This window comes from Octopus sinensis, linkage group LG24 (assembly GCF_006345805.1).
Source record: "Octopus sinensis linkage group LG24, ASM634580v1, whole genome shotgun sequence".
NCBI lineage: Eukaryota > Metazoa > Mollusca > Cephalopoda > Octopoda > Octopodidae > Octopus > Octopus sinensis.
The window spans coordinates 14,038,915-14,054,447 of record NC_043020.1 but is presented as its reverse complement, the minus strand read 5'-3'; the positions used below and the strand labels follow the sequence as shown (position 1 = coordinate 14,054,447).

The 15,533-nt window shown below is 37.3% G+C and overlaps 1 protein-coding gene across 1 annotated transcript in view; it reads left to right on the top strand.

Moving 5' to 3' along the window:
- The window catches only part of LOC115223812 (MAP kinase-activated protein kinase 2), a 135,739-nt gene that overhangs the window by 42,938 nt on the left and 77,268 nt on the right, over positions 1-15,533 (top strand). Inside the window, exon 2 of the mRNA XM_029794476.2 lies at positions 11,566-11,705. Within this exon, the coding sequence (XP_029650336.1) occupies positions 11,566-11,705 (140 nt within the window). The remainder of the gene's footprint in view (positions 1-11,565; positions 11,706-15,533) is intronic.

The following is a 15,533-nucleotide window of genomic DNA, read 5'->3' as shown; positions in this document are numbered from 1 at the left end:
TTTCGGGGTCAATAAATTAAGTACCAGTTGCGCACTGGGGTCGATGTAATCAACTTAGTCCGTTTGTCTGTCCTTGTTTGTCCCCTCTATGTTTAGCCCCTTGTGGGCAGTAAAGAAATATAAATATGTAGCAATATGTAAATGCATCAGCAAATTGACCCCAGGACTTATTCTTTGGAAGCCTAATACTTATTCTATTGGTCTCTTTTGCCAAACTGCTAAGTTACGGGGATGTAAACACACCACCATCGGTTGTCAAACGATGTTGGGGGGACAAACACACACACACACACACAAAATGGGCTTCTTTCAGTTTCCATCTACCAAATCCACTCGCAAGGCTTTGGTTGGCCCGAGGCAATAGTAGAAGACACTTGCCCAAGGTGCCACGTGGTTGGTAAGCTACTTACCACACAGCTACTCCTATGTCTATAAATGTTTAAATTTTAATAATTAACCTTCGTTAGTCTCACTTGGGAGAAATAGATTCAGATGAATTGTTAAGTAAAAATAAAACTAATCAGTTCAATCTCATCAAAAGTTGTCAAAAATTTCCTCATGGGGCCTAATTATTCAGTGAGTTGATATGCATACAAATTAATCCATATATATTCATTTATGACAGGATAACAATTGTAGAATAATCATCATCATTACCATCATCATAATTTAACATCTGTTTTTCATGCTGACATTGGTTGGACAATTTTACAGGATCCTGTAAGCTGAAGAACTGTGTCAGACCCCCTACTTTATAGTGTTTGCTAGGTGCTTATTGTTTTTGGACACCAGCATCAGTGAGATCACTCTCAGGACAATGGAAAAAAAAAAAAAAGGAAAAGCCACCATTCCCCCACCACCGACTGAGTGGAATTGCATTTGAGAGAGAGAGAGAGAGAGGTGGGAGTGACTTTATACCAGGTGTTGAAGGCTAAAGAATGATAACAGAACAAGCACTGGTGTTTTGCTATGGAGGAGATACATGTCTACCTCGCATTATGCAAGGTTGGGTGTGAGTAACTGGAAGGATGTTAAAAACATAATGACACCATTGTTTTCAGTTCTATATTTAAGAGATGAGGAATTATGTACATTATTTACAATTGCCGGATATTTGTCCTCATATGGCATAGTGGTTAAGAGCGCGGCGACTAACCCCAAGATTCTGGGTTCAATTCCAGGCTGTGACCTGAATAAAAATAATAATAATAATAATAATAATAATAATCTTTTCTGCTCTAGGCACAAGGCTTGAAATTTGGGGTGAGGCAGGTCCAGTTGATTAAATCAATCCCAGTACGCAACTGGTACTTAATTTATCAACCCCCGAAAGGATGAAAGGCAAAGTCGACCTCTGCGGAATTTGAACTCAGAACGTAGCGGCAGACGAAATACCACAAAGCATTTCGCCTGGCGTGCTAATGTTTCTGCATAGAAAGATACCTTAGGAATGAGAACTCAGGTTCGAAATTTCCCCAAGATACCCGATGAAGGCTGGAGGGTATATCAGCCAAAACGTTGTGTTAACAACAAACAAAACGAGGACAAATATCTGTCAAATGTAAATAATGTACTATTGTTTTCATCTGGCAGGTCATATCTTGTACTTGCCAGCCAGTCAGTATGCAAAGACTAGAACGAGCTGGTCACCAAAAGACAGAAAATGGGGGGAAAAGGCCAACCTAAGAATCTCTGGACAGTCCAGAAAAACCTCAACATGCAAAAACCAGTTTAGACAGGAATGTAGAGAACTGCAGTAGATGGGCTATGAAGAAGGAAATATTCTGCCTTCTGTCTGACAACACTGAAGGACCTGAGTCTATTTTTGAGGCTAACTACTGGTATTTTAGTAATTATAAAGACAATTAGGTAATCAAGTCAAATTTAACAATGACATTCTAGGTGGCTTCCAAAAAAATATTTTTTCTTCTTTCTAAAGTGTATTTTTTATTCATTAGAATGAACTGAAATATAACAGGAAGTGTGGGGAAAAGGTTTGTTAGGATTAACATTTACTTAGCATTTTAGCATTTAAACTTTCATATCTAAACTTAATGACCTTTTTTTTTTTTTTCATGAATTCATAGAAAATACTTGTTGATAATTTTCAATGAAATTTTAGATTATTTGCTACATCTTTCTGCCATTAAATCTAATTTTGTTTTTTTGGCTTCAATCCTGGTTTAATATGTCTGTGATAAAATGAAGCAGACACCCACATGCGGCTTTCTAAATTTATTTCAACTATTTTAGTCTTGAAAGACAGGCTGTTAATTTAATGGAAATAATGTGACATTTTACTGGTAGCTATTCAGATGAAAGTACTTTGAAAGAGAGATAGAGAGAGTGTGTGTATTTGCTGGCCTAGGTTTCATATAGATAAGAAACAAACCACAGTCTAAATCAGGAAGGCAATACAAAAGCTAAGAGGAGAGGGACAGAGAAGTTTCATGTTACTGATGTGATGTTTGATGTAGCATAACTAATAATTAAGATGTTAATGAGGTAACAGTACCAAGAAAATTACAGTTTCACTCATTAGTCTAATTAATGTTGTTGATACTATGCTGTTTGATATAACATTCATTTGGTGTGGAATCACAATTTATTCTGTAAAAATAACTTGATGTAATGTTTTATCAGGAAAAGAGCTGATAGTAATATATAATTTACAACTCCTCATTGATATATATACACGCATATATATATCTTGGTTTCAGATTTTGGCTCAAGGCCAGCAAATTTGAGAGAGGTGATTAGTCAATTACTTATTTATTTATTGCCCACAAGGGGTTAAACTTAGAGGGGACAAACAAGGACAGACAAAGGGATTAAGTTGATTACATCGACCCCAGTGCATAACTGGTACTTAATTTATCGACCCCGAAAGGATGAAAGGCAAAGCTGACCTCGGCGGAATTTGAACTCAGAACGTAAAGACATGAAATGCCGCTAAACATTTCGCCCGGCGTGCTAACATTTCTGCCAGCTCGCCGCCTTCAATTACATCAACCTCAAGTGGAGGAGCAATGGCCCAATGGTTAGGGCAGCGGACTCGCAGTCAGAAGATCGTGGTTTCAATTCCCAGACCAGGCATTGTGTGTGTTTATTGAGCGAAAACACCTTAAGCTCCACAAGGCTCTGCTCAGGGGGTGATGGCGACCCCTGTTGTACTCTTTCGCCCCAACTTTCTCTCACTCTTTCTTCCTGTTTCTTATCCCCAACTTCCTATGCAACCGCTGAGCCTGGATGCGCATTCATCCATCCATCGATGCTCTTGGTGTTGGGGGTTAACCTGCTTTCTCTTCTGCGGGTCTTACGAATAGCAAAGGACCACGGTTCAGACTTCTCCCATCTTGCGAGCTCTGGGACGAAGACCATTCACTGAACAGCAACAGCAATATCAACCTCAGTGTTAGTCAATTACATCAACCTCAGTGTTCAACTGGTATTTATGTTATTGACCCCCAAAAGGATCAAAGGCAAAGCCAAGCTTGGTGGAATTTGAACTCAGAACATAAAGAGGGACGAAATTCTGCTAAGCATTTTACCCAGCGTGGTAACAATACTGCCAGCTTACTGCCTTAATATATGAGGGGATGCTGAAATGTTCCTGGCTTTAAGGATATTATGAAAAACCAAACTGGAGACCCATCTTTCCTACTTCTTTTTATAGGGCTTAGAAAAGCTGAAGGACTGCTGCAATAAGTGTGTGAATCTGAGACGAGAATATATTGAGTAAAATCATAATTAACTGATCCACCTGTTTTCTTTTACCCAGTGCCAGGAACTTTTGAGAACGTCCTAGTATATATAATATATATACGTGCAGGCACGGCTGCGTAGTAAGAAGCTTGCTTCCCTACTACACGGTTCCAGTTTCAGTCCTACTGTGTGACACCTTGGGCAAGTGTCTTCAACTATAGCCTCAGGCTGACCAAAGCCTTGTGAGTGGATTTGGTAGACAGAAACTGATAGAAGCCTGTAGTATATATATATATATATATGCCTGTTTGATCATTTCACATGACTTTATTCATTAAAACTTATTAAAACTTCAGAGCTTCTTACAATTTTCATCATCATAATGTTTTGCTTCCATTTTGTTTAGTAAGGATTTTCCTGAAGAGAAAGCTGCAAAATGGACTCCTTATTCAATCGGAATTAGGGACTTTGCAGACTTCGAAACATATGTCGAAAATAAAATAAAGGAATTTTGTTAAATCTTCGTTCAGCTCCATTCTTTCCTATACTTAATATATATATATATAGATGCACCACAATTTTTTATATGGTGTTACCCATAAAAATATGTGGGGTGATTATAATAAAAAATAAGCAACAAGAATGAATCCGGATTCATTCTTGTTGTTTATTTTTGAGTATATATATATACTCAAAATAAGCAACAAGGATATCCTTATTGCTTATTTTGACTATACTCACCCCATTTTGAATTATATGGATAATACCATACCAAATTCTGGTGCCTTTAACTTAAGTACCATATTCAACTGAATCTAAATTTACATATATATATATGAAAGAAGGTTTGAAAATGCAATTTTAAAAGATGTTTATTTACTTTACCGGTTTCACTCTTTTTCCACTTGTGCGGTACCTTACAACTCCACTTTGTTTTTATAATATTATATTATTATATATATATATGTATATATATATATATATATATATGTATATATCTGGGTGTGTGTCTTTGTGTGTGTGTGTTTGTTCACCCATCTCTGCTTGACAACCAGTGTTAGTGTGTTTATGACCTCATAACTTAGCAATTCGGCAAAAGAGACTGATAGAATATGTACTAGGCTTAAAAAAGAAGTTCTGGGGTCAACTTGTTCAACTAAAACCATTCAAGATGGTGCTTCAGCATGGCTACAGTCAAATGACTGAAACAAGTGAAAGAATATATATATATATATATATATATGTAAAAAAATACAAACTGGGACAAGAATGCAAAACATTTAGAAGACGATACAAAATGCACGGACGGGACATTCGAAGCCTTCAATCTTCAGTCAAGAACTGGATCATCCTCGCAATTTCGGCTGATTAATCTTGAGATTACTCCGATCTGGCCAGCCCCAAAGAAAAATCTAAGCCAAGCGCATTAGATACCTTGGAAGAAAGCCTCGAATGTATACAAAACAAGGACAGAAAAACGGTCGAGGTTACACGAATAAGAATACAAAAATACGTAAAAACAATAATGATATAATAATAACAAAAACAGGCGGTCACAGACAGGCGTCTTTCGACAGGATGAGTAAACTTTGAGCTGGCGTGTTAGAAAAATGCCTTATATATATATTACAGAGATGTACTCGCATAACAAGTGACCTGATATGAGATTGTGTGCTGAAACAAAAACAATTGCAGCATGGAAGGTGTTTATAAGCCATTTAAAAACACACAAAAACTGTTAGATTCACTTCAATATTTAAATTTAATTTGCCAACATATTTTCATCGCTTTGAGACCACAACCCGATCACTAAAACAATTGTGTACTGCGTCACGGAATTTTGTCAGTGATCAGGTTGCGGTCCCAAAGCAATAAAAATATTTGGGCAAATTAAATTTAAATGTTGAAGTGAATCTAACAGTTTTTGTGTGTTTTTAAATAGCTTATAAACACCTTCCGTGCTACAATTGTGTGTGTGTGTATCTATCTATCTATCTAGATAGATAGATATTGCATGTGTGTGTGTGTGTGTGTGTGTGTGTATTCTCAACTGAATCATGGGAAATTTCATATATAATTAAAACCAATCAAAAACCGACTATGTAATAAGAAATTAGCGAGATTAATTACGGAGTTAATGCCTACAATTATTAAATATTTCCATCATTCCTCATTCATTGGTTGTTAAAGTAATTTGTTACATTGCTGGAATCTAGTAAGCTATGATAACCTGCCCAGTGTTAAGCGTCCGTGGTGTGTGATGATATTTGACTAGGTTTCATTGAGAGGTAGGGTTGGTGTAGGGTTCAACTATCGTCATCACTCCCATAACAGTAGTTTTATGTTATTAATGTCTCACGAATATCTGACAATCCTGAACAGGAAATGGTTGAGTTTTGACGTTAGTTCAACTATTTTTAAAACTAATTTCAGAAGTTCATTATATTTATTATTGAATTTAATCAGTTTATATCAGTTAATTTAACCCTTTCGTTACTGTATTTATATTGAGATGCTCTGTGTTTCATTCAATTAATTTTATATATAACAAAGAATTTAGTAAAATAACTTCGTTATCATTAAGCTAGTGTTTGGAACATAAATTGTGACTAAGGTTTGGTGGAAGATTTTAATTCAATACTTATGAAAGTAAGACATCTGTACTACAGAGCCAGAGGCGGTTTTGGCCAGGTTGGTATCAAAAGGGTTAAGACAACTCTTCTCAATCAATTTTTGAGAAACTTGCTCTATTTTTATTTAATTAGGAGGAACAAATGTCAACTTTATAAAGCTTAATTTGCCCCTATTCAAGTGAGTGCCAGATTGGCGTAGTCATGTAGGCCTGTGCCTCTGGAGCCGGCAATCAGGGTTTGAATCCCGCAGGGACCACGAGAAAAAAGAACCCTCATACCTATTTCTTTATTACCCACAAAGGGCTAAACACAGAGGGGACAAACAAAGACAGACATAGGTATTAAGTCGATTATATCGACCCCAGTGCATAACTGGTACTTAATTTATCGACCCCGAAAGGATGAAAGGCAAAGTTGACCTCGGCGGAATTTGAACTCACAACGTTACGACAGACGACATACCATGAAGCATTTCGCCCAGCACGCTAACGTTTCTGCCAGCTTGCCGCCTTAAGAACCCTCATATCTGGGTCGTCCGAGCACTTGCCAGTGTACCCAGCTGGAAATGGGTATTTGGCCCTTCTCAGGGCCGCAGCACACGTCACAGCAGTGCTAGAAACCAGAGAAACCAATTCCACCTAAGTCATACTAAAACAGACAGAAGGTGGACATCCAGATGTCATGACTCGGATGTGGCCCGAGTGTCAGGAGTTAAGGGCTGAAACACTTGCCTAAAGGGGGTTTCTCATCTGGTGACCACCTGCTGTTATGCTCTCCTGGAGTTTCTTTCCTCAAGTCGAGCTAGTTGCCTTTTGCTTTTTGCAGTTTAAAATACTGTGTGTGTGTATAAGTAAATTTAGTGAAATTGTGAGTTTCTGTTTAACCCTTTCGTTACCCACCCGGCCAAAACCGGCTCTGGCTCTGTAGTACAAATGTCTTGTTTTCATAAGTTTTGCATCAAAATATACCACCAAACCTTAGTCGCAATTTATATTCCTAATACTAGCTTAATGATAACTTAAGTTATTTTACTAAATTCTTTGTTATATTTAAAATTAATTGAAAGAAACACAGAGCATCTCAAAATAAATACAGTAACGAAAGGGTTAATTATGTGATCTAATGGATCTGACACAGAAATATTTATCTTTATCAGTGTGTGTGTGTGTGTGTGTGTGTAATATACACTACCGTCAGAAATTAATTAGCACCCTTGATTTGCTCTTCACTCAAGGTATGTGCTGTCACCTAGTGGCCATATCTCGAACTATTGCTTTGTTGCGAGTTCACTGTTGCGCAGAATGATGACGTAACTTTGTTTGCAGAGCAGTTTGAGAGTCTACAGCCTTATGATGTTGACATAGCAGTGCAACAACAACTTGGAGTGCGGATGCAGACAAATCTTCCTTTGTTTAATAGATATAGGTAGCGCCTCGCAAGGACCGAAATCACACCATACTAAGTTTTCTCATCGCGTAAGACGTTTTGAACAGCTCATAGGTTAATTGATTTAACCTATTTAATGTAGAAATTTGAGAAGTGCTAATTAATTTCTGACGCAAGTGTATGTATGTGTGTATGTAGTACGTCTTTTATCTTTTACTTGTTTCATTCATTAAACTGCAGCCATGTTGGGGTACCGTCTTGAACAATTTTTAATCAAATGAATTTTTTTAAAGTCTGGTTACTTATTCTATCAGTCTCTGTTGCCAAACCAACACCAGTTGGTGTGTTTATGTCAAGTGGTGGTGGAGGATAAACCCTAATACAAAGACACGCTCACACATATATATATATTTTAGTATCAATCTGTAGTATATATGTGTGTGTGTATATATATATATATATATATATATATACACCAGAGTAAACACATAAATGTGAAACCCCAAAAGGATGAGAGGCAAAGTCGACCTCGGTGGAATTTGAACTCAGAACGTAACGGCAGATGAAATACCGCTAAGCATTTCACGGGGCGTACTAACGTTTCTGCCAGCTCGCTGCCCTCAAGATCAGACATTAAATGATGATCATATATATGCATGTGTGTAAGTGTGTAGTGGCCCAAACATCACTTGACCATTTCAAAATATGATGACCCTTTTATTTATTAAATACTCACATTTATTCTTTTATAAACAATAAATACGCTTATTGGAAAACATTTAAAAATAGTTTTGAACATGACATTTTTCAAATGGTTACCATTTTGTTCTTGACAGTGATGAACTCTTTCTAAAGAATGTTCCATTACCATTTGTAATGTCTCTTGGCTTATTCTTTCAATTTCTTCACAGATATTGGCCTTAAATTACTGAATGGTCTTAGGCTTGTTACAGTATATTCTGTCTTTTGGATATCCCCTCAAGAAAAATTCTGGAGCACTTAAATTAGGCCAGTTAAATTTGGAGTTTCTTGAAATTATTCTCCTTCCAAATATCTGCCTTAAGAGCTCTGTTGTCGGGCAAGCTGTATAGGCAACAGCCCCATCTTGCTGCCACCTCACCTCTGGTGTGTTCTCAACTGCAAGGTGCACGAATGTTCCAACCTGTCCCATTACCTTTCTTCTTCGATGGTTAGTATGTTTTCTGCCTCATACTCAAAAGAAGTAAGGACCAAGAACTCTTTCCACACTTACCCTGCATCAAACCACTGTTTTTACATGGTGTTGTTCACATTAGTGAACTATTCTTGGGTTTTCTGTCCCCTAAAATCAGATATTTTGATTGTCAACAGTAGTTTAGATGAAAGTGGGCCTTAATAAGGTTGTGAATGAAATCACCTTCTTGCCTTGCGAACATTTTGATGTGGGCAGCATACAATAATCGTTCCTAATAATCTGCTGACTTCAGTGCCTTTTGAATTCTCTGTAATGAGCTATGGTATATGTCCAGCTGATGTTGAAGGCTCTTCTTCAACGCTCCACCGTATATGCTGAACATTGTCCTGAGATCTTCCTGAATGTGGCTTCCCCGCTCATGGTAAATCAATCCCAACCCCCTCTTGTTCAAACTGCCAGAATAAGTTGAGTTCCACTTGTTTAGATGGTGATTGTCTGACACATCAAAATCATGTACAAAAGCTCTTTAGGTTAGCACAATTGATTGGTGATTTTGTAGATAAAATTCATTTCTCTGTCGGGAATTTCTCCATGGTTATTTTCCAAGAATTACAAGTCAATAATCTGAAACAAAAAAATTGAAAAAATTAATTGTAAAAAAAGTTATTATATTTTAAAATTGTCTACTGCCTTTTTGGCCAGCCTGTATCTGATAGGTGCAGGCATGGATGTGTGGTTAAGAAGTTTGGTCTGCAGTCAAATGGTTTCAGGTTTGGTTCCACTGTGCAGCACCTTAGGTAAATGTGTTCTACCACAGACTCAGGCTGTGAAGGAATCTGGAAGACAAAAACTGCAGGAAGCCCATTATATTTAAGTGAGTGTGTGTGTATGTATGTAAGTATGTATGTATGTATGTATGTATGTGTGTATATGTATGTATATGTGTGTGTGTGTGTACATATATATATATGTGTGTTTGTATATATATATATATATATATATCTAATGTAGGATAAAATTTTTTCTAAAAAAATTTTTTATCAATGGCCAGTATATTAAAAAAATACCTTTAAAGGTTAAATTTATAAACACTTATAAATAAGGGCAAATGAAAAAATTTCTAATGCCAAATATGCCGAAAATTGGACATATTGTCGATAACCATATAATTTTTCACATACGCATGTATTGTGAAAAATTATATGGTTATGGACAATATGTCCAATTTCAGCATATTTGGCATTAGAAATTTTTTCGTTTGCCCTTATTTATAAGTTGTATATATATATATATATATATATATATAACGTATGTATTGTGCATGAGTGTTTACATTTTCTACACTTATCATCATTGAAGTGAAGCAGTGCTGTTGTTGATAGTCTTTGTTGATGTTATGGCCAGTTGCTTGTTTCTTTCAAAGTCCTGTGGAATAAAGTTGTCCCTTTCTTGGAAAACAGATGAGGGTTGGTGACTAGAAGAGCATCCAGCTGTAAAAATCCAAACGTGTGCTAGCATGGGAAAATGGTCTTCCAATGAAGAAATGGAGAACTATGTGTGCATACCATAGTATGACAGAATCGATCAGACCATCAGATGCTATTGTATACCGCTGGTCACAATACACTTCCAATTCTGTGTTGATTGCACCATATTTTCCATCTTGACCAAATGTGCGCACATGTGCATGTCTGCCTGCACACACACACACACGCAAAATTATCACCATTTAACATCCATGTTCCATAGTTTGGAAGGTTTATCAGGATCCAATGGGCTCAAGGACTGCATTGTGCTCCAGTGTCTGCTTTGACACGGTTTCTATTGCCGGATGCCATTCCTAACGCCAACCACCCTAAAGTGAGTACTGAATGCTCTCTCTCTTTTTTTTTGGTGGCACCAGCACTAATGAGGTTGTCATACAGCTTGCAAGCCTATGAAACCCAAGGAGAAGGGCCTTACATTAGCAGGGGAGGGTTAAAAGTAGTCACTCAAATTTGACTGTATTGGAATTTGACTAATGTGTGTGTGTGTGTGTGTGTAAAATTTTGACTGGTTCTAGAATACAATTGGAAAGAAAACGTTAAAATACCCCCACTTCCCCTTTGGAATATATTTGTCATGTTAATATATTCCACAGCCTCCATTCTTCAATTTTGACCTCACCATTCTGCAATTGTTTGTGGTGTTAAGTGTATCCTATTGTGGCGCTTTCCAAAACAGATTTAAAGGAAGTTAATTCATTAATTATGTTTGTTCCATTAAATTTCTGCCATTTCTCAGAAACCAGGAGTGGTTATCTGTGTGGACAATAAGGTAACAGATAGCATGGATAAAGATTTTCTCATATAAATATTTATCATCTCTATTACTAACATCTCCTCCCACACACACACAATTTTTTATCTCCCATGGTGGATTGTACCACACACTTTTTACAGCTGTGGAGTGATGAGATACAATTAAAAATATTTGCTACTCAATTTCTCCTGTATTCTTTTTATAACAGTTATTTTTCTCCTTTTTATTAATCTAACCAATGTTCTGTCTTCATTCATCATTAACCACCACCATTCTGTCTTCCTTCATTAGTCATTAATTAAATTCCACTGTTTTGTCTTTGTGAGTCATAAAAACTCAAGCTTTGTCTTTAATGTCCTTTTGTAGGTTCTTCGAGATGAACCGAAATCAAGGCGAGAGGTAGATCTTCATCTAAGAGCCAATGGTTGTAAGAACATAGTCAAAATTATAGATGTTTATTACCATCCGTTCCCCAAAGTTCCATCAATCTTAGTTGTTATGGAATGGTAAGTTTCCAGTAGTGTTTTATTATTATTATTATTATTATTATTATTATTATTATATCTACATTTGTTTTTTTGTTTTTTTTCCTTGTTTTTTCTTGTTCAAGTGGATGAGAAATAATAATTATGATGTCGCAGTCAACATTACCTCACACACACACACTCTTTCTCACACACACACACTCTTTCTCACACACACACACTCTTTCTCACACACACACACTCTTTCTCACACACACAAATACACAGACTCTTTCACATACGCATGAACATGCAAATATATATATATAAATTGAGATAGGGGTTGCAAATTCAACCCTCCATGGGATAACATTTCATATTGGCATACTATACATGGCTAATATAGGTAAAATGAAGCATATTTATCTGCATGGCCGAAACAGCTGTAAGATATAGTGTATATTTATATTTATATCTATTTATATTTATTTATTTATACCCTCTTATAATGATTGTACTTTTTGTATTGTATTACTCATTCATGTACGCTGTTTTGTTATATATTTTTATGTTTAACCCTAATGTTCTTATGTAGTGGTTTAATAAAGTATATGATTGGGTATTATCTGGTAGTTGATAAATGATTTAGATGTATTTCTCCATTTTCTGATTTTGTATGTATATATATATATATATATATGTGACAGGCTTCATTCAGTTTCCATCCATCAGATTCACTCACAAAGCTTCATTATCATCATCAATTCACACATATCCATTTTTCTGTACTGACATGAGTCTTGCAACATCTCCCTATTCACCACAGCCCTGTGACTCGCAGCCTATATGGTTATGAAACAAAGGGTTATTTCTTCTTCCTATATTGCAAAAGGTGGAGGTGCGTGGCTTGGTGGTTAGAGTGTCAGCATCATGATTGTAAGATTGTGGTTTCGATTCCTGGACTGGGCGACGCGTTGTGTTCTTGAGCAAAACACTTCATTTCACGTTGCTCCAGTCCACTCAGCTGGCAAAAATGAGTAATGCTGTGATGGACTGGCGTCCCATCCAGCTGGGGAACACATATGCCATGGAAACCGAGAAACCGGGCCCATGAACCTGACTAGGCTTTAAAAGGGCGGATTTATTTTTTTATTTTATATTGCATAAGCATTCCCTTCAAAGTGAGAGCTAATACTTCAGTTTTTAGTCCAGGATAACTTGATTGTCAGTGTCACTGTCACTTTGAAGCCATCTTGGAATGTGGCTATACATGACCGTTTGCAGATCGGTATGTATGCAGGCTCTCTTCTTATGACTTGCTTGGTAGAGTTGTGTGGAGGCGCAATGGCCCAGTGGTTAGGGCAGCGGACTCGCGGTCGTAGGATCGTGGTTTCGATTCCCAGACCGGGCGTTGTGAGTGCTTATTGAGCGAAAACACCTAAAGCTCCACGAGACTCCGGCAGGGGATGGTGGTGATCCCTGCTGTACTCTTTCACCACAACTTTCTCGCACTCTTACTTCCTGTTTCTGTTGTACCTGTATTTCAAAGGGCCGGCCTTGTCACTCTCTGTGTCACGCTGAATATCCCCGAGAACTACGTTAAGGGTACATGTGTTGTGGAGTGCTCAGCCACTTAATGTTAATTTCACGAGCAGGTTTTTCGTTGATCGGATCAACCGGAACCCTCATCGTTGTAACCGACGGAGTGCTTAAGAGGGTAGAGTTGTGTAACATCTGTGGGTCATCAGTTAAAGATTACTTTAGAAGATGTGTTATGTAGTCATCTCTTCAGTTGTCGCACACAGTATGTGATTCATTTGCTGAACATCTGATAGTTTCATGTCTTCACTAACATATGAATAAAATATATAAAGGCATGGAAAATGGCTACTGTTAATGCAGTTTTAGTATTGCTGAATGATTGAATATCTTTTTGCATAATTTGTAACCACCTTTCAGAGTAGGACAAATTCAATTTGTTGAGAAATAAACCATTTTTGCTTTGGAATTTCTTTAATAAATATTGATGGAAATATTTGCGTTTGCCAATTCTGATCTTTTAAAAATTGGAAATATTAGTGTATCAAATATTAGTGTATCAAATATTAGTGTATCAAACTCAAGAAGAATGTGAAAGTGGAGGGAACAAGGTTTCATATTGAACTTGACACTCTGTCACCGACAGGTTTAAACTAGAGCAGAAATTGAAAATGAAGGGAGCAGTGTTTCAAATTTGAACTTGGCACTATATCACGGACAGGTTTAACCCTTTAGTGTTTAAACCGGCTGTATCTGGCCCAAATATTCTGCTCATTTTATGCTCAAACTGGCCAGAACCAGTATCTCACACTTCCCCTACAATATCATTCTAAAAATAAACAATTACATCTTTCAAATCTTGAAGCTACAAGATAATACCAGATTAATTTTTTAAAATGTAAATGAATAAGGATTACTTTTGACATTAATTTGAATGCTAAAGGGTTAAAAGAATGTTCTTCCTTCTACTCTTACATCTCTTAACTCCTTAAACCATTTCTTATCCTTCAAATCCCCTCTCTCCACCTCTTTTCCCTTCATCTCCCTACAAACTTTGCCTACTTCTCCTCATTCCATTACTCATTCCTCTTTCCTTCTTACACTGTTTCTCCTACCAATTCATGTCCACATATGAAGCTCACAAGGTCTTCTATTCCTTATCAGCTGCAGCCAGATTTTTTCTTCTTTTTTCTCTCAGCCGATGTAAAATTCTGCTGTTTCTCATTAAATTCTCTCCTTTCAACTTTTCCCTCAAGAGAGGTCTGCACCCCAAACATTAGAATTTCCTACTCCTTATGGCAAGTTCACTGTACTCTTTTCGTAGATTTTACTATATAATATAAGTTTTGCTGATGCGAAACAATACCAGGAGATCTACTGGAAATGTGGGTTCAAGCCCTACAAATAGCTTTCAACTTTTTCTATTAAAAAGGGTTTTATGATCCAATATTTTTATGGCATTATTTAAAGCTTTATATGTATGCTTTAAGATATACTGTTCCAAAAACGAATCAATGGAATTTGTATCTTTGTGGTACCAGTGCCGGTGGTACATAACAAAACCATCTGAACGTGGCCGTAGCCAGTACCGCATCGACTGGCCTCCGTGCTGTGGGCACGTAACAAACACCATCCGATCGTGGCTGTTTGCCAGCCTCGTCTGGCACCTGTGTCGGTGGCACATAAAAAACACCATCCGAGCGTGGCCGTCTGCCAGCCTCGTCTGGCACCTGTGTCGGTGGCACATAAAAAACACCATCCGAGCGTGACCGTTCGCCAGCCTCGTCTGGCACCTGTGTCGGTGGCACATAAAATCACCCACTACACTCTCGGAGTGGTTGGCGTTAGGAAGGGCATCCAGCTGTAGAAACACTGCCAGATCTGACTGGCCTGGTGCAGCCTTCGGGCTCCCCAGACCCCAGTTGAACTGTCCAACCCATGCTAGCATGGAAAGCGGACGTTAAACGATGATGATGATGATGATACATTCTCTTGAAAGTTTATAAAAAAATTATGGCATCACATATATATATATATAGGGAGAATTCACAAAAAAAAACAAAAGATGAAAACAGGTGGTGTAGAAAACAAATAGATGTATTAGTATAACACTCGGGAATTGAAAAAGTCTTTTACGTTTCGAGCCTATGCTCTTCCACAGAAAGGAACACAGAAAGAAACAAGGAGAGAAAATAAAGAATGTGTGTATTGGCTACCGATATACTCTTTTACTTGTTTCAGTCACTTGACTGCGGCCATGCTGGAGCACCGCCTTTAATCGAGCAACTCGACCGCGGGACTTATTCTTTGTAAGCCCAGTATTTATTCTAT